Source organism: Ursus americanus, chromosome 16 (genome assembly GCF_024610735.1).
Source record: "Ursus americanus isolate L20-20 chromosome 16, mUrsAme1.1.p, whole genome shotgun sequence".
NCBI classification, from domain to species: domain Eukaryota; kingdom Metazoa; phylum Chordata; class Mammalia; order Carnivora; family Ursidae; genus Ursus; species Ursus americanus.
In genome coordinates this window covers 35,992,774-36,012,618 of record NC_142142.1, presented here as the reverse complement: position 1 = coordinate 36,012,618, position 19,845 = coordinate 35,992,774, and the positions used below count along the sequence as shown (strand labels likewise).

Below are 19,845 nucleotides of genomic sequence, written 5' to 3'. Positions count from 1 at the left end.
GGGGAAACCTAGCTGCGCCGCGAGCCCGCGGCCCCTCAGCTCCCCTCGTCATGGCGCTGAGGCGGCGACCAGCGGTCCGGCTCTGCGCCCGGCTGCCCGACTTCTTCCTACTACTGCTTTTCAGGGGTGAGTGTGCGTGTTTCTGCCTTTGGGAGAGGAGGATTTGGGGCGGATGGGAGTTGAGCGGGCCCGGAGCTGCTGGAGTCGGTCCAGGCGGGAATAGCGGTCCCGGCTCCGGGAACGCGGGGTACTCGGCCGGAGGAGCGGCGCGCGCCCGCGTCCCGACAGAAGGGGGTCGATGCGGGGCCTCAGGGCGGGGTCCCAGCCGGGTGGGCGCAGGGGTGCGAGCGGCCGGTGCGAGGCCCGGGTAGCTCGCTCCGGGCGGTGGGCCGGTCCCTGGGTGGAGGGCACAGCTCTCTGGAAAGACCGTGGCGCTGAGGCTTGGCCTCGGAACTTGCTAGAAGACACTGCGGAGCGAGTTCCTTGCCCAGAAGTGGAGAGTGAGGGGCCTTCCGAAGTACCAGCCAGACACAGCTCTGCTCTGAGGCCTGTCTTCTTGGTTATAGCCTTCTTGGGATCTGCTGTTCATTTCTCTCTTGCTGTAAACAAAGGAACTGACTTGGGAAAACCCAGCTTTACTTTGGGGAAAATAAATTGGCACAGATCTCAATCAAGTATCCTTTTTGTCTCCAGCCTGGCCTAGGAGACCCCGCAGACCCTTACCCTGAAATAGCATCTGGGCCATTTTGATCAGGTCACACTGATAACCTTGGGAGTGTTGTCTTTTCCACTGTCTGGAATTCTCTTAGATTTGTGTGCCCCAGGACAGCTGGACAGAAGGACTGAAGTAGATTGTGTTTAGTGAGCATGTACTGTACACTAGGCACTTTGAAATCTTTATCTCATTTAGTGCTTACAAGAACTGTGTGAGGTGGATTTTATTAACTTTTCCAGGTAAGAGAACTAAAACCTAAGTCAAGTTTCCTTTCCTAGACAGTGTTCCAAGTGAGTCATAAACTCACCTTTCCATAAAGCACTACCACACTTTTGTGGTGGGCATCCGCGGGTAACCAGATCCGTTAAACCATCAGCAGGTCTTTTCAGTTCTTAGATCATTTTATTGTTTGAGTTGCCGTTGTCATCCCATGATGTTTTCCAAAATATACAAATTAAAGCACGAAGTGACTGGGAGTGGGGGTGGACAGACTAGGAAAACAAAGCACTCCTGTGTTTGATGTTCATTCTTGTGGAATGTTCATAATGTTGGTAGATAAAAGTGAGGGTCTGAGAAGCTGTGGAAACAGGACTCTATGATGAGGGATCAGTTTCAGGGTATAGATGTTGTCCATATACTTTGACTGAAAATGATTTCCAAAAACATGTGGTTGGGAGATACAAATGATCAAAGGCTAGCCGGGGGACAAGGGTGTCAGGAATGTCCAGCTCCCGGCTTTGTTGGTCACACTGACACTGTCCTATTCACAGACTGGAACAACTCCCTATTGTTGAAAAGTTCTGTTCACATGAAAGTTTGCAATTTTTATTGCAGACACATTTGGCAATTTAGTTTAGGAATGAATTTTAACTTGGGGGCTTGTTAATAAAACTAGAAGATGCTAAGGACCTCACGTACCCTTAACTTTATTTCGTTCTCCTGGAGGTTCAAGTTTTGTGGCTTTCTTGATATTAAAGTCTGGGATTTACCTGCAGAGCATAGGAGGAAGAATAAAATTTTGCAAAATAGGACTGATGACAATCACTTTGAGGGGATGCAGCTGCCTTTTTTTAGTAGGGAGCTCTTTTTCTGTTATTTTGTGTGTACTCTAAACATACTGCGATACCTTGAAAACTATTCTTTCACAGGTCATGACAACTGTGTCTTTTTCGTTTTTATGATTATTCTTTTCAATTACTATTATTTTTTAGCATTGTCGTTTAAAAAATTTGTTCCTGATATAATACATTTTTTATTAGCCTTTGCCAGGCTCTGTTATAACAATTTAATATGTATCAGTTCACTTCATGTTGATAACAACTCTCAGAGGTTGTTACTATTATTTTGCCCATTTTGTGGATGAAGAAACAAGTACAGAGAGATTCAGTAACTTGCTCAGGGTGATAAGCGCATGCATTTTAAATTTAGAAATCTTGAACTATTTTTGTTAATCTAATTTCTGGTTACTTGTATTTCATTTGACAGTGGGTTTCTTGTTATGCACCAGTTTAACAAATTATCAAAGGTTCAATGCTGTGTGGTTTGTATATAAAATATTCTTTTGTTGTATTGGTGACAGGTGCAGTTCAGCCTTACAAATGTTATACCACATGTCTTTTTTGAATGATTATGTAATAATTACTTTTTGGTTTCCAGATCTTTTGATGTCCTAGAGAGAAGTGCTTCATTTAGAATTAAAACAGTAACAGTTTGTCTTCTTGGGATAAGACAACTTGTGTGCTGAAGTTTAACAAAAGCTGAAAATTAAAACTTCCAGGCAAATTTTTGAAAAACATTCTAAAACATTTTTTAGAATGACTATTTTATATTGTTTTAATTCTTTTAAAATTATCTGGCAGATATAATTATTGTCAGATGCGTGTGTGTGGGCGCGCACGCTCGCGCAGAAAAACAAAGAACACCTGCCCTGCAGCATGCAGTTCCTCAAATCAGCTGTTCATTCCCAAATGACTTGTTGATAGGCATTTCTTCTTGAGTGCTTCAGGCTGCCGAATCTGAATGGATAGCTATTAGAGATACTTAATCATAAGTAATTGCAGTATTACATCCAGACAAAATTATCCTACACTCAGCCCCTAAGGTCTGTATAACTTGCTCTTAAGCGCAGTAGGCTAGGCTTAAAACAGTTTCTTTGAAAGAAACCAGATTTGTAATTAAGCACACTTTCTGATATGGACATACAATGTAACTGAAGGAGCTATGGATTTAGTATATCCAGCTAGCAGCTGTTAGAGATGTGATATTAGCAGATTCCTTCTCCATAAATTCTTTACATTTTTTCAAAGCACAAGTGGGGTAAAAGAAAAGAAAATATGTGTGTGAATGAAGTTAGGATGTATGGAGTCTGTTGAATGAGACCCTGTTCATGAAGCTGGATTCTCTTATATTTAGAATCAGGTGGTGAGAGTGTGATGGTGTTAGGGTTGAATACAGATTTCAGATCTTCTTTCTCTACCCTCTGAATGCTAACCATATATGCAAATAGCTTCACTGGAGTATAAAAAGATCCTGAAAGAAAGTTTTGGTAAGCACATTCTTTTACACCTAGTTTAGCAAGGACAGTATCCACTATGGTACTGTATGTGGAGATCTAAAGCCTTGATTTACTGCCTCTTTGCCACTTGTCGTGATATACAAAAAGCTTCCTGAGAATTAGCCTTTGTTTCTGATTTAAAGGAATGCTGTAGTATTTTGTGTTGGTGTGCTTTCTTTGTTTTTAGGTAGTATCTATTATGTGTTATATATGAATATTTAGTATATATTCAATAGGGGTTTCAATGCTGATTGTGTAGAAATATCAAACTGTTTAATAAATTAAGACTATACAAACATTTTTTCTTATGTTATCTTTCATTTTCACAGAATCTCAAAGCTTCTATGGGTCAGCCTTCTCTCTGTAAATTATTTCCAGAGTCACATTCCGCTATATTCATACTGCTACTCTGCCTAACCTAATCTCAGCTCACAGTGACCTTTCCTATTTCCATATAAGCATAGCTCTTGGTTTGTAGTTCAGTTTAGTACAACAGTCATTTATTGACTATCTGTTATATGCCAGGCACTATTCTTCATGCTAGGGGTGCAGAAATGAATAAAGTATCCCCAGCTCTAGAAGAGCCAGGACAGTTGTATGCTGGGTTTCAGTTATTGGGTGTAAATACATTTTATCTTCTCAATGGTATTAACTCATTGGGAACAGAGGCTGAATTTAATTTCTTTTGTATCTTTCCAGATATGACTATAGAAAATATTCTCTTTGTCACTTACAAGTCAGTTAATTATCTTAAAAACTTCCTATGTGTCTAAGTATTTTTCATGTATCTTAGCTCTAGTGGCCCCAGGAAATTTGGAAATTCTCAGTTTTTACTAGTTTCTGTGAAAGAAAGCAAATGGTATTTCTTGGTTTAATTAAAAATCTTTACCATCTATGCAGTTATACAAGGTTAAGAAGAAAAAAAAGTGGGGAAATGCTTATGGTATAACTTAAGTGACACAAGCTGCAGATGGGACTAGCATATACTGTATGATTACAGTTAGGCAAAACTTGCAAAACTAGTCTTATGCTTAGGGGAAAAAAAAAACCCTGGAATATAATGAACCAAAATGTTGATAGGTGCTGTTCTTGAGTGGTAGGCCTTATGGCTGATTGTTTTCTACTCTTCTCTTTTTCTGGCTGATTCTTTTGTCTTTTTTCCAAGTTTTCTTTAATGAGGATGTTTTTTATATAATGAAATTGCATTTTGTTTTGGCCTCTAATAAATACAACGGTGGAATTTTAAATTTGACACTAGTAAAGATTTTCTTTTATTTAGTTCAATGTGATAGCATGTTGCTTGTACTCCTGAATTAATGTCAGCCCCAGAGAATGAAGGAGGGGCTGACTTGATTCAGTTGTTTGATCGTGCATTGTTTGTGACTCATTTGAGAGATTTGCTATCACTGGCTTTTGGATTGGGGAGCCAGCTGTGGCATCCTCAGCAAATGGTTAACTGGAACACTGAAAGAGAGCTGATGAGAAAATCTGCCTCTCTCCATTTTTTTTGAACAAAGTAATCTGACTAGTTGCTGTGGTCTGCCTGTTCAGAGTCAGCCAGCATTTATTGAACACCTCCCTTGTGCCAGCTGGGCAACTCCTGGAGGACTATTTTCTTTGTCTTTGGTGAGAGGAACACCAGGTCAAATTGACTTCCTTGGAAAATAGACTCTGAAAGATGTTTCCTGAAGTGAGCTGTCAGCTCCTGTACTCTTATCACTTCTTCCTGCCCATCATGGACTTCCTTGTTTGATGTCTTTCTCTAAGGAAAATACATAATGTCTTTAGAATGAGGTGCAGCTGTCTGGAGGGTTACAAAGAATGCAGCAAATCCTAAGACAGCTGCCTTTTTTGGGGGGGGAGGGGCATGTTTTTCCTCTAAAGTATCTCTGTCAGGGTGCTGGAACTTAAACAGCCAATCCATATTTATTTAGCAGTCTCGGTTTTCATGGCTGTAAAGCTTTCCATGAGCAAAACAGGGAAATCTAAGATGACTACTTCTCCAGACCAGAAGAAACATACAGTTTAGATAGTGAACAGAGTAGCATCTTGGGAAGTATTTTAATGGGTTTAGAAGCAAGAGCACTTACTTGCGCTTGCCTGGTAGGGGAGAATTTGAAGAAGGAGCTGGACTTTTAGGAATAATTTTGATTTACCTAGTGCAGATTTGGGGGAATGGAGGTGTTGAGGGCCAGTAAAGTGAAGGAAATATTATGAGCAAAGGCATGGAGTTGGGAATACATATGTTGTATTTTAGTACCTATGAGTTATAATGAGAAAAAATACCACCTACCATTTATTGAAAACTGTGTGCCAGGCGCTGTACTGATAGCTTTACCTGGGCTATTTCAATTGATCTCAGAAATCAGTTTTTATAGGTTTCATTTTGCAACTGATGAATCTGAGACTCAGGCAGGTTAATTATCAGCCTAGAGTTACAGTTAGTAAATTGAGGAGCCAGATCGTCCATTGTAAAGAACATTGGAGAGTAACTAGATTGTAAAGTGCTTTTCAGTGCCAGGCTAAGAAATTTGGATCTTATTATGTAGGTTCTAGAAATTTGTGTGGCAGTTTGAATCAGGGAAGTGGTAAGATCAAAATGATTTTAGAAGTATTAGCCTGATACTCAGGAAGACTGGAGAGGGAGGGTTCGTTAGGAAGTTTAAGATCACTTCCTTCAGGGTAGGTCTCTTCATCTTCAAGTCACTTTTATGTGTATCTAAAAATATATTTATTTTGTTCTTGAAATACAGATTTGCTGGATGTGTAATTTTTGGTTGACAGTTATTTTGTCTTAAGAGCCTGGAATATGTAACACAGATGCTTTCTGGTTTCCATTATTACTGTTGTGAAGTCTGCAGTTAGTCATATCCTTAGCCTTTTCTAGGTTGCCTGTCTTCTCTCCGGCTACTTTAAAGATCTTTTCTTTGTCTTTGGTATTCTGAAATGTTAATACAGTGTGTCTAGGGTGTGTTTCTTTTTAGTTATTTTCCTTGTTAATTTGTTATACTTTGTGTATCTGTGATTTTATATCTTTCCTGAGAATTCTCAGGTATTTTCTGTTCAAATACTGTCTACCTTCTGGTTCCTTAATTCTTTCCTTCTGGAACTCTGATTTGATATGTATTCAGTCATTCTCTCTTCTAAGACTGTTAACCTTTCTGTCATAATTTTATATTCTTACTTCTGTGCTATTCTGGGTTATTTATTTAGCTTTGCTCTACAGCTCTTTCTTTTTTCAGCTGTGTCTAATCTGTTATTTAACCAGTACATAAAGTTTTTTTTTTTAACCAATTATATTGCTCATTTCTGAAATTTTACTTGGTTCTTTTTATAATCTGATCTCTTTAGCTTGTTCATTTTCTTAGTCCTTTTTAAAAAAACATTTCATGCATAGCTGTTTTATGTTCTTTTTCTGATACTTCAAATATCTGACATTCTTGGAGATCTAAACCTAATGTTTGTTGTTTCTCATGATGCTTATGGTGATTTGTTTGTTTTTCTTCACTCATAAGCTGATTTTTGATTGATTGTAATTAGTGCAGGGTCTGACCTGAAAATGCTTTTTGTGAGAGAGTATGCTTCCACCAGGCAGTGGCCACCTGGGATGGCTTTACCCCTTTGAAAGTCCCTGGGATTATTGGAAAATCTCAGACCCAGCTTCTCTGCCTTCCTGCTGGCCCAAGGGCACAGTCTCCCCCCTGAAGTGTTAAAAACGAGCATTTGCTCTCACAGTCCCATCCCCACCCATCTTTCTGGTTTCAGCTCATAGCTATTTTATTTGCCCCTTTAAAGATCCCCCCACTTTCTGGGAGCTCAGAAATGTATTAAAAGGTATGGTTTACAGGGGTGCCTGGGTGGCTCAGTTGGTTAAGTGTCTCCCTTCAGCTCAGGTCATGATTCTAGGGTCCTGGGTTTGAGCCCCGCATTGGAGAGCCTGCTTCTCCCTCTGTCTCTGGCTGCCTCTCCCCTTGCTTGTGCTTTCTCTCTCCCTCTTTCTCTCTGTCAAGTAAATAAATAAAATCTTTAAAACAAAACAAAACAAAAAAACCCCACTATGGTTTATATAGGACCTTGTTGGAGTGAAAAGGCCTTTGGAGTATCTAATCCACTGAACTGCTAGAAACAGGAATCTCAGCTTTTATTTAACCTATTTCCCCTTTTAATTAATCTAAGAGTCGATATCTATCTATCTATCTTTACTTTTTTATTTTCTTGAAGGATTTATTTGTTTTTTTAGGGAGAAAGTGAGTGTGCATGAATGCATGAGCAGGAGGGGTGGAGGGAGAGGGAGAGAGAATCTCAAGCAGACTCCGCACTGAGCATGGAGCCTGATGCAGGGCTCCATCTCATGACCCTGAGGTCATGACCTAGCCAAAATCAAGAGTCAGACACTTGGGGCGTCTGGGTGGCTCAGTTGTTAAGCGTCTGCCTTCGGCTCAGGGCGTGATCCCGGTGTTCTGGGATTGAGCCCCGCATCAGGGTCCTCTGCTATGAGCCTGCTTCTTCCTCTCCCACTCCCCCTGTTTGTGTTCCCTCTCTCACTGCCTGTCTCTCTGTCAAATAAATAAATAAAATCTTAAAAAAAAAATAAAAAGAGTTAGACACTTAACCATCTGCACCATCCAGGCACCCCTCACATACCTTTCTTTAAATGTTCTTATGGTGAAGGTAATTTCTTCTGTTTTCAGTTTCAAACGTAGAAAGTATTGACTATGTTTTTCCAGAGCATATATATCCCCAGACAGGTTGTGATATACTCGAAGGGATGGATTGTATGATTCTTGCTAAGCATCACTGCTTTCAGAATGGGGCTATATATATATATATATGTATATATATTTAACATTTATTTATTTTAAAGAGTGAGAGAGTGTGTGTGCAAATGGGGGGAGGGGAAGAGAGAGAATCTTCAAGCAGACTCCCTGCTGAGAGTGGAGCTTGGTGTGAGGCTCAGTTCCACTATTCATGAGATCATGACCTGAGCTGAACCAAGAATGGGATGCTTAACCGACTGAGCCACAAGGCACCCCTAGGGGTATATTATTTTAAAGATATACTGAATTGTACAACTATAATCTCTGTCCCTGGGTTGGATTCTCTGAGAAGCAACCATCTATCATTCAAGATACAGCAACTTAAAATTTGGAGAATTACAGCTGTTCTGCACTAGACAGGCAACTGGTGAAGGTGAAGACATTCAGGGGCAAAGTATAAAAGTAACCTTGAGCTTTATAGCTACATCTGAATCTGAGATTCAGATTCCTGCAGAATAAAATGCTGGTTCTCTGAAAGGCTCAGCCCATGTACTGTGAGGAAGAAAACCACCCACTGCATCTTGGGAAGGCTCCATTGTTTGTAGCCTTTCAGATACTTTTCTGGGAGAAGGAAGGAGCACAGCATCGTGGGTGTTAGGCATTCTGGATTCATTTTCCAGCATTGCATGTGATTCATTTTTGGACCTCGGGGAGATAATATTGGTTTTAATCCAAATCGTTTTAAAGTAATTTAAACACCATCCCTTTCACACTACCAGCAAAACATCCACATTTCATTCCCCTTGTTAGATGACTAACTTTAGCTATATGAGTTTCACATCCAAAGAAGTGATTTTATGGGAATTTAAGAGAATTTTTAACTGATTAGTTGAATTAGTTTATTTTTTAATTGAAAGTGCATTATAAGGTTTTGAAAACCTAGTTTATAGAATTCTCTTTCTCTTCTGAGAGTTTAGAAGTGTGTTAGAGCCAGGTAAACTTGGTTTGAACTCTAAGAGGTTGAGAGCATTCATCTTTCAGCTCCTCAGGTTTTTTGTTTTTTTTTGGTTTTTTTAAGTCTGCTACAGCCTTACTACATCTAATGTTTTAAGAGTTTCTCTGTTTGTTTACCCCAAATTAAAAACTGAGAGCTATTTGGTTGGGTTGGTGTTCTTAATTTAAGTTGATTTCTTTGTATCAGATATGAAGTTTCACTCTGACCATAAGTCCACTGGTAATAAAGAACAAGTTTAGAACCTTAGTTGTGAATCTAGAGCACTGGTTCAGTAAGAACAAATATTTAAGTGTCTTTAATTTACCAGGCAACTGTTTCATACAATTAGGGTACATTGGTAAAGTACCTTATGTTATGAACACTTTATAGGAACTAATGAAAGCTGTAGACCCTTTCCTCCAAAGAGTGTTCTTATGTAGATATATAAAATCTTTTATATACTATTTTTGGGGGTTTGCAGCCCCCAGAAGATTATTCATGCACCTTATTCGTGCACATTGCTCTAGGGCTCAGGATCCTAATGGGGGACACATCCTTAGAATGAATGTTTTGTGAAATAGATGTGGATTGCAAGTAGAGTTCAGGAGGATTACTAAAATATTATTTTATTCTCACGTTATTTCTTCTTTCCCTTGATTCTGTTATAGCCTAACTTTTCTGTTAGACTATTTATGGATAATGGCTGTTAGTGTCAAACATCTGGTCATGGGCACCTAGGTGGCTCAGTCGGTTAAGTGTCTGCCCTTGGTTCAGGTCATGATCCCAGAGTCCTGAGATCGAGTTCCACGTTGGGCTCCCTGCTCAGCGAAGAGTCTGCTTCTCCCTCTTCCTCTGCACTTCCTGTGCTCATGCGCTCCCTCTCTCTCTCTCTCTCTCTCTTGCTGGCTTTCTCTCTCAAATAAATAAAATCTTAAAAGAAACCCATCTGGTCATATTCTCTATACATTTGCAATTTAAATTACTCTGTAGATAAGTCAGAGAATGAAGACTTTGATATAAATGGAAAACAGAGTATACATACAACTTTCAAAATGCTTAATTCTTTAATTTTCACAGTGTTTCATCATGTTAGTACAGCTTTAGGAGGTGTGCAGGGTTAAGCCATATGAAAAACAGAATGAAATGTCAAGATGAAATTATTGCTGGATTCCTCTTGCATCTACCTCTGGTGTCTGTTTATAGCAGCTCTCTCTCTCTCTCTTTTCCTCCCTGGCTCTCTCTTTCTCTAACTTAGGCATTAGTGATGAGAGGAGAATCCTAAAGACGTTTAATAACATTGGATGAGGGTTTGGATTTCACTGAAGCCAGGACAAATATTTTCTCCTCCTATTACCCTGTGGCTAATATCCCACATGCTGTTTGCAAATTACAACAAACTATTCCTCAGAGTGAGTTCAGGGTCAGGTAACTTTTTTGAGAAGGAGTATGTTTTTGTGTTTTGTTCTCTCTTCAACTCACAGATTTTACTTTCTGTGCTCTTCTTGTCAAGTGCGTTTTCTACATGTAGGGTAAATAAAATCTGTTAAAACTTTGGTTGCTTCTATTCTTATATGTGAGCAGTACCTTTTAGCTCATATATATTTTTTAAAGCTACTTGTAATGAAACCTCAAGGAAGAAAATATAATTGGAATTTAGAGGCTCCAGTTTTAAGCCTCATGACTTACCAATAGCCCAGTGATATGTGATGTGCTTTGTTGTAAAGCCTTAGTTTTCAGTGGAAATCAAAGCTTTCCCTTCAAGGAAGAAATCACTAGACTTGGTTTTCCTGATGACAGAGATGAAGCAGTTCTTTGAATGTCTACATCCACCTTTGCCATTGAGGGGTTGGATTCTAGAGAAATGTTGCCTTCTTTTTTTCTTTTGCAAGGTTGTGGCTGTATAATAGGGGAAAAATTGATGATAAGATTTAATTTATTCCCTTTTTATTGGAAATCATGATTTGGAGTATAGTCTTTGGCTCTGTAGAATTGTTTTATTTTGGTCTTCTGAGTAGCCCTTGTTTTTTCCATTTCTATTGTATTATCATGGCCCATATACCCACAAATATAGAGCATATTCTTCTCTTCATTGCTGCTCATTCCCTGGTATCCAGCTTAGTGTAATTCTCTGTAAAGTCTTTTTTAGATCTCTAACCTGGAGTGATCTTGTCCTCTTCTGAATTTCTATTTATTAGGAAGAGCATAAACTAGACCAAGATTTGGATCTCAGCTCTGCTATATGACTTGCCGAAGTTAATTTCTTGTTCTATAAAAGAGTGGTGATAATGTGTAACTTTGTAGGATTCTTTTTGCAAACCAGTGACTATATATAAAGCTCCTATCAGAGTATCTAAATGGTAACAAATATAACATTAATTAATGTAGTAAAATTAATTACATGATTCATGTAAGTGTTCTGCAGAGGGCCTGGCATAATAATAAGCTCATAGTGTTAGGTTTGTTTTTTGGGGATTTTTTTTGGTCAATAAGTAGTAGAGATTTACTTTATTTTAACTGTTGTTGCTATTACTTCTATTACTACTTTCCACGTTACTGCAATTCATTTAATCCTTAATTATTGAGAGGCAAATTTAAAGTGAAGTTTATCAAGCTTAGGCTTTTGGATTCCTCACTTACAAAGGGATCCCTTTCAAGGCCCTGCATTTCATAATAGCAGTATATCCTCAAATTTGCATAAGTTAGATGCCTTAGCCATAATCAATTAAGACTGTTCTCTTCTTCCACTCTGCTTTTCCCTTATACTTCTCTCCATGTTGAGTACCATCATAATGGTCATAGGCATTTTTCCCAGCTAATGGGATTTGAGTTGGGAACACATTCAGTTCCGGTTTTAGTGGGATTGTTTATGTGGTCCACAGTCACTGTTATTGTTATTGCTAACCATCTCAGTGTAGGCATGGTTTCCAGGAATATTCTACCATGTTGTTTGACTTACTAGGATTGTGATATGAAGTTGTAGAGCCCACTGTGAATGCCAGTTTTAAGCCCTCATAATGCCACTGTAGTGAGTATGTGGTTGAAAAAGCAGGTAATGTGTTTCCTCATGTCAAAGAGTATTTAAGATTTGTCACTATAAAAGAAAACTTGAAATATCCTGAAGTTTTACAGCTTAAATGTGAGAGAAATTTTATTTTATGTATTTATTTATTTTTAAACAGAGAGGGGCACCTGGGTGGCTCAGTTGGTTAAGTGTCTGCCTTTGACTTAGGTCATGATCCCAGAGTCCTGGAATTGAGCCCCTTTTGGGCTCCCTGCTCAGCAGAAAGCCTGCTTCTCCCTCTCCCTCTGTCCCTGCTCGTGTGCTCTCTCTGTCTCTCAAATAAATAAATAAAATCTTAAAAGAAAAATGAACAGAGCATGTGTATGAGTGGGAGTGGGGGAAAGTGCAGAGGGAGAGGGAGAGAGAGAATCCCAGGCAGGCTCCACGCTCAGTGTGGAGCCTGATGTGGGGCTTGATCTCACAACCCTGAAATCTTGACCTGAGCTGAAATCAAGAGTTGGACACTCAACTGACTGAGCCACCCATGTGCCCCTGAAGGAAACTTCAGACAGAGATTTTCCCAAATTTAACAAGAGTACATTAACACTTTGCATGATTTGCTAATAACGAATACTTCATTTTCCTGTGATATTACCAATAATAATGAATAATGTGGTGGAAAGAAACTTTCCTAAACTATTAAATTTTTTCATTAACCGTGCTGAAGGAAAGTTGTCTTCTTCTTCTTCTTCTTCTTTTTTTTTTTTTAAGATTTATTTATTTTTAGCACAAGCCGGGGAGGGGCTGAGGGAGAGGGAGAGGAAGAGAATCTCAAGCAGGCTCCTCCCTGAGTGTGGAGCCTGATGTGGGACTCAGTCCCATGACTCTGAGATCAAGAGGTGGATGCTTAACTAACTGAGCCATGCAGGCACCCCTGAATTAACCAATTGAGCCACTCAGTCATCCCAGGGTGCCCCTGAATTAAAGTCTTAATTATCACTGTTATTTTCATAGACAATATTATAAAATCATTGGCATATGATGAGGTGATCTAAAAATCCTAAGATGTAAGAAAGATTGTAGAGTACCAAGGAGTTAATGAAAATATGATTATATGTCTAGACTTTGTGATATTTGTGTAGCCATCTTTTAAAATTTATATTTTTTTTGGTGATTTTTGTTCTCATTCTTAATAAATATTCACTTATTAGCTAATTTTGTATTCATAATTTTGTATTTGTTTCCCTAATGAGGGACTCAAAATTGTATCCACTTTAGGCTCCACAAAACTTGGTTTACCCTAATAATAGTCTAATTTGAATCATATCTTTGGACGTAGATTGGCCTATTAATTTAAATTATCAGTGGCAGTATATTTTTTGTATTTGTGTGTCTTGACTCTTAAAGTAGTTTGTAGTTTGAGTTTAGAAAACTTGTCTTTTGCCTAGCATAATTTTCGAAATAGGTGCATAGATATAGATATACAGATATTCATTGATGAGAGAACAGTGTGGCATAAGTGTGTTCTCTAATTGCAGGTTTGGGAGCTTCACTAGCTATTTTAGAGGGGGGCTGACAAGTGTTTCTGTTCAAACATATTATAGCCTTGACAGATGAGAAGCCATGGTCTAACTTGTATGTTTCTTATTCTTTATTTTAAAGTAATTTGGAGCTAGAAGACCTGGTTTACACTTAGATCTCTGATACTTTAAAGTTTTGAAGTTATGATTGTCTCCTAACATATTTAAGACTTATTCTCTTAATCTGTAGGGAGGTCATTATAATACCCATTTTATAGGATTGTTGAATGGATCAAATGAGATTGTGAGTGAAAGTAGTACTATAAATTATAAAATGCTATACAGATAAAAACAATTACCATTCTTTGCTTTATTCCCGTTGGTTCTAGAATTTCATTAGACTTCCAGTTCTCTAAAACTTTAGGTTACAATACTAATTAGAGGAACCTCATTATATTAAAGCTTCCCTGATGGTTTATTTTGATGAGCTAGCCAGTTTTTAAATTTATTTTTTTCTATGTAGGGAACACATTTCAACTAAGGTACAGATGGTGTCCTGAATTTTTCTTAAAAAAAAAAAAAAAAACAACAAACCCAAAAAACAAAAACCAATTTTAAGTTTCAAGAGTAAAGAAGAAAAATTTCTCTTTGACATTCCGGGATTTAAAAAGTGGTTCAATGCTATTTTAGAAAAGGTTAGACCTCCTATTGGGGAAATTTTCATGTCTGAACTAGCAAACTTTGAATAATAAAAAGCATTGGTTGGAATTTCAGCGTATGTTTAAGTAAAGGGGCTGCCAATATAAATCAGTGAGTTTACATTAAAAATAAACATCTTGGGGGCGCCTCGGTGGCGCAGTCGTTAAGCGGCTGCCTTCGGCTTAGGGTGTGGTCCCGGTGTTATGGGATGGAGCCCCACTCAGGCTCCTCTGCTGGGAGCCTGCTTCTTCCTCTCCCACTCCCCCTGCCTGTGTTCCCTCTCTCGCTGGCTGTCTCTCTGTCAAATAAATAAATAAAATCTTTAAAAAAAAATCTTATTAGATAAATAGCTAGTAAGAATGGACGAGTTCAGGATAGTAAAATGCCATATGAATAAATAGATCTCCATGTTTCATAGGCTGTTCCACCTCAGAATTTTAGTGTTGCCTTTTTCCAAACAGTGAACTGAAGTGACAGCATTTCATGTCCTGAGATCAGTGTGCCATCTAATGTTAGCCACCCTTCACATGAAAGGCATTTTTTTTTCTTTTTTTGTATATGAAGAAAAACTAGGGGAGTGTGAAGGAAAACATTCTGAAACTCAAATAAAATATCTCTGTTTTAAGACTGAAGAGTATATAGTTTTCCAAAAAATGCTTAAACAAACCATATGTTGGGTATTAAACCAGAGCCTTATGGGCATTAAATTCTGGGCCCCCAACTCTCTCATAGATTATATTCAGACTCATTTCAAATTAGTTAACGTTTGGAGAGTCTGAAAGTGTTAACTACTCCTCAAAGTTAGATGCACTCATTCACTGGAGAGCCAAAATTTGGAATCTGTCTTGTTACAGCTAGATAGGTAAGATACTTAAAAAAATTTCCTGTTCTTTTAAAGGTTGTTCATGTTAGACTTCTCTGGAAGAGGGTGCTGTCTTATAGGCCAAATCTAATTGCTCAATAACTGGACTGGTTATCAGGAGGTCCAGACTTTTGTCACTGACATACACGATGATCTCAGCAACTGATTTAATCATTTTGTATTAAGTTTTCTATGCACCAAGGTAATATTTACCCCCTCAACTCACACAGACATATAGCTTATAGAATTTTAGAGCTGGAAGGTATTGTAAGACATGGTTTCTCAGCCTTGGCACTGTTGACATTTTAAGCTGGATAGTCCTATGTTATGGTGGGCTGTCCTGTGCATTTTAGGATGTTTAGTAGCATCCCTGGCCTCTAAATGCCCATAGTAGCACTGCTAGTTATGACAGCCAAAAATGATTCCAGAAATTTCCAAATGTTCTATGGGTGGCAGTATCTCTCCCAGTTGAGAACCACTGCTGTAAGAGATTATTCAAAGTGAGACAGCTGAGGCCTAGAGAAGTTCAGTCACCAGCTTTGGATCACATAAATATTAAGTGATTGAGCTGGAACCAGAACCCAGCTTTATTAATATACTCCCAACCCAATTCCCTGGTTTCCCCCTTAATTTAATTTAGAGTTTCATTCCATATTGAAAGCAGTGGCATACATTAAAGTTTTGATGCCAAAAGAAATATTGATAAATCTTCTACATTTACCAATTATGTGTTACCCACTCACTTCCACCCCACCACTTCCAAAGCTCTACCATACATCCTAAAGAATCCCTGCTTTCATTTCATCCCAGATTCATCCCAGCCTCACATGTATCAGTTTGTTAGTAGTTTTATCCCTGGAATAGTATTCCATTATGGATGTGCCACAGTTTGTCCAGTTGATGGACATTTAGGTTGTTTCCACTTTAGGGCTATTACAAATAAAGCTGCTATAAACATTCACATAGGAAAAAAAAAAAAAAGAATCCCTGCTTTCCTTAGCTCTTAAACACTTGATAAATACTTGAGTACCGCTTCAGCTCCAGCTGTCCCAACAGGGCACCCCCTGTGCAGAGAGCCCTGGCCTATGCCTTCTCCAGCTGTCCCACCAGGGCCCCCTGCATGGAGTGCCCTAGCCTGTGCCCACTTCAGCTCTAGCCATCCTGCTGGGGTGGCTCTGGTGCAGAGTGCCCTAGGACTACTGGCCCACCCTGCTTCAGCTAGCCAGCCAAAGCTTCCAGGCACTCACAGTGTATGCTGAGGATGTTCCTTCATGAGGCTGCTCCTTCAAGACTGAGCGATGTGGCTGTTTTCCTTAATTTATAGAAACAAACAAACAAAGTCAAACAAAATGAGGAGATAAAGAAATATGCTTCAAACAAAAGAACAAGGCAAAACTGAAGAACTAAAGGAAAGGGAGATAAGCAGTCTTTTTGATAAAGATTTCAAAGTAATGGTCATAATGATACTCAGCTGGCTTGAGAGAACAGTGGATGAGCTCAGTGAGAACTTCAACAAAGAGAAAATATAAAAAAGAACCAATAAGAGTTTTAGAATACAGTAACTGAAGTGAAAAATACACTAGAGGGAATCAACAGCAGATTAGAGGGTACAGAAGAATGGGTCAGTGACCTGGAAGACAAGATAATGGAAAGCACTCAAGCTGAACAGAAAAAAAAAAAGAAAAAAAGAAGGTAGGTTAAAGGACCTCTAGGACAGCATCAGGCACACTGACGTCCATCTTGTAGGGTTCCAAGAAAGAGAAGAGGGTGAGAAAGAGGCAGAAAACTTATTTGAAGAAATAATAGCTAAAAACTTTCCTAACCTGGGGAAGGAAAAAGAAATCCACGTCTGCAAAGCACGGAAAGCCCTAAACAAGATGAACCAAGGACGTCTGTGCCAAGACACATAATAATTAAAATGTTAAAAATTAAAGATAAACTTAAAATCAACAAGAGGAAAGCTGCTATTTATGTACAAGGGAAACCCAATGAGGCTTTCAGCTGATTTTTCATCAGAAGCTTTGTAGGCCAGAGCAAGTGGCATGATATATTCAAAGTGCTGAAAGGGGAAGAAAATGAAATAAAAAAACCTTGCAACTAAGAATATTCTGCTTGGCAAGATTATCATTCAAAATTGAAGGAGAGAGAAAGTTTCTCCAGACAAACAAAAGTTAAAGGAGTTCATTACCACTAAACCAACCTTACAGATAATATTAAAGGGACATCTTTTAGTGGAAAAGGCCATAACTAGAAATGAGAAAATTATGAAAGGAAAAATTTCACTGGTCAGAGGAAACATAGAAAAGGTTCAATCCTTTATAAAACTAGTATGAAGGTTAAAAGACGAGTAATAAAATCAGTTATATCTAAAATATTAGTTAAGGGATCCTCCAGATGATGTAAAATATGACCTCATAATCTAAAACATCGAGAAGGAGTAAAAACATAGTGTTTTCAAACTTAAGTGACTATCAACTTATTATAGACCACTATATACTTAGGGCATTACATATGAACCTTATGGTAACCACAAACCAAAAATGTATAATAGATATAACTATAACAACAAAAAGAAAATGAAAACAAAGGAACCCAAATATAACACTGAAGTAAGTCATCAATCGCAAGACAGAAAAAGAACAGAGAAAAACTATAAACAACCAGAAAAGTTAACTAAATAACAGTAACTATGTACTTATCAATAATTACTTTAAATGTAAATGTTCTAAATGCACCAATCAAAAGACATAGAGTGACTGAATGGTTAAAAAAAAAAAAAAAAGGACCCATCTATATGCTGTCTACAAGAGACTCATTTCAGCCCTAAAGACACGTACAGATTGAAAGTGAGAAGATGGAAAAAGATATTTCATGCAAATGGAAGTGTGAAAAAGCTGGGGTGGCAATACTTCCTCAGACAAAATAGACTTTAAAACAATGACTGTAACAAGAGACTAAAAAAGTCATTGCATAATGATAAAGGGATCAATCCAACAAGAGAAAATAACAGTTTTAAGTACCTGTGCATCCAGCATAGGAGCTCCTAAATATATGAAGCAAATATTAACAGACATAAAGGGAGAAATTGGTGGTCATACAATAGTAATAGTAGAGGACTTTAACTATCAGTGGATAGATCATCCAGACAGAAAATAAGGAAACAGTGGCCTTGAATGACATATTATACCAGGTAGATTTAATAGATATATGTAGATCCAAAACCAGCAGAATACACATTCTTTTCAAGTACACATTGAACATTCTTCAGGATAGGTCACGTTAGGCCACAAAATGAGTCTCAGCAAATTTAATAAGATTGAAATCATATTAAGCACCTTTTTCATCCACAATATATGAAACCAGCAATCATTAGCAAGGAAAGAACTGGAAAAGGCCAACAAATGTATGGAAACTAAACAACATTCTCCTAAACACCAGTGGGTCAATTGAAACATCAAAGAGGAACTCAAAAGATACTTGGAGACAACTGAAAATGGAAAGATAGTGTTCTAAAATCTTTGGAGTACAGCAAAAGAAGGTTTTTGTTTTTGTTTTTTCAAAGATATTTATTTATTTATTTATTTATTTATTTATTTATTTATTTATCAGAGCGAGATTGAGAGTACAAGCAGGGGCAGCAACAGGCAGAGAGAGAAGCGGGCTCCCCACTGAGCAAGGAACCTGATGTGGGACTCGATCCCAGGACCCTGGTATCATGACCTGAGCCGAAGGCAGATTTTACCCGACTGAGCCACCCAGGTGTCCTTCAAAAGAAGTTTTAGTAATGAAGTTTATAGTTATACAGGCCTACCTCGAGAAACAAGAAAGGCCTTATACCTAAAGGAACTAGAAAAAGAAAAAGCCCAAAGTTAGTAGAAGGAAGGAAATAGTAAAGATCACAGTGGAAATAAATGAAAGTGGAGACTACAAAAACAGTATAAAAGGTCAAAACTAAGAGCTTGTTCTTTGGAAAGATAAAATTGATAAATCTTTAGCCAGACTTATCAAGAAAAAAAGGACTCAAAAAATTAGAAAGGAAAGAGGAGAATTAGAACCAACAGCATAGAAATACCAGGATAATAGGAGACCACTATGAAAAATTATATGCCAACAAATTGCACAACCTGGAAGAGATGGATAAATTCCTAGAAATGTAGGATCTTTCAAGATTGAATCAGGAGAAAACAGAAAATCTGAATAGACCAATTAATGGTAATGAAATCAGATTGGTAATTTAAAAACCCCCAACCAGCAAAAGTCCAGGACCAGAGGGCTTTACAGGTGAATTCTACTAAACATTTAAATAAGAGTTAATGCCTGCCCTTTAAAAAATATGGCAAAAAATAGAAGAGGGAAGAAAGCTTTCTAAATTCATTCTATGAGCCCAGCATTACCCTGAAACCAAAACCAGACAAACACCATAAAAAAAACAAAAAATTACAGGCCAGTGTCCCTGATGAACATAAATGAAAAAGGTTTCAACAAAATATTTGCAAACCAAATTCAACAGTACATTAAAAGGATTATTTACCATGATTTATTCCAGGGATGCAAACATGGTTCAGTATCTGCATATCTATCACTGTGATAACAACACATTAACAAAATGAAGGTTAAAAACCATCATCTCAATAAACGTAGAAAAAGCATTTGACAAAATTCAACATCCATTCATGATAAACTCTCAACAGAGAGGGTTTAGAGGGAACATACCTCAACATAATGAAGGCCATATATGATAGA

General features: G+C 38.1%; 1 protein-coding gene across 1 annotated transcript in view; it reads left to right on the top strand.

The window, feature by feature from the left end:
- The first annotated feature begins 2 nt into the window (after positions 1-2).
- The window catches only part of JAM3 (junctional adhesion molecule 3), an 84,181-nt gene continuing 64,338 nt past the window's right edge, over positions 3-19,845 (top strand). The window contains exon 1 of the mRNA XM_045790738.2: positions 3-126. Within this exon, the coding sequence (XP_045646694.1) occupies positions 51-126 (76 nt within the window). The 5' untranslated portion in view covers positions 3-50. The remainder of the gene's footprint in view (positions 127-19,845) is intronic.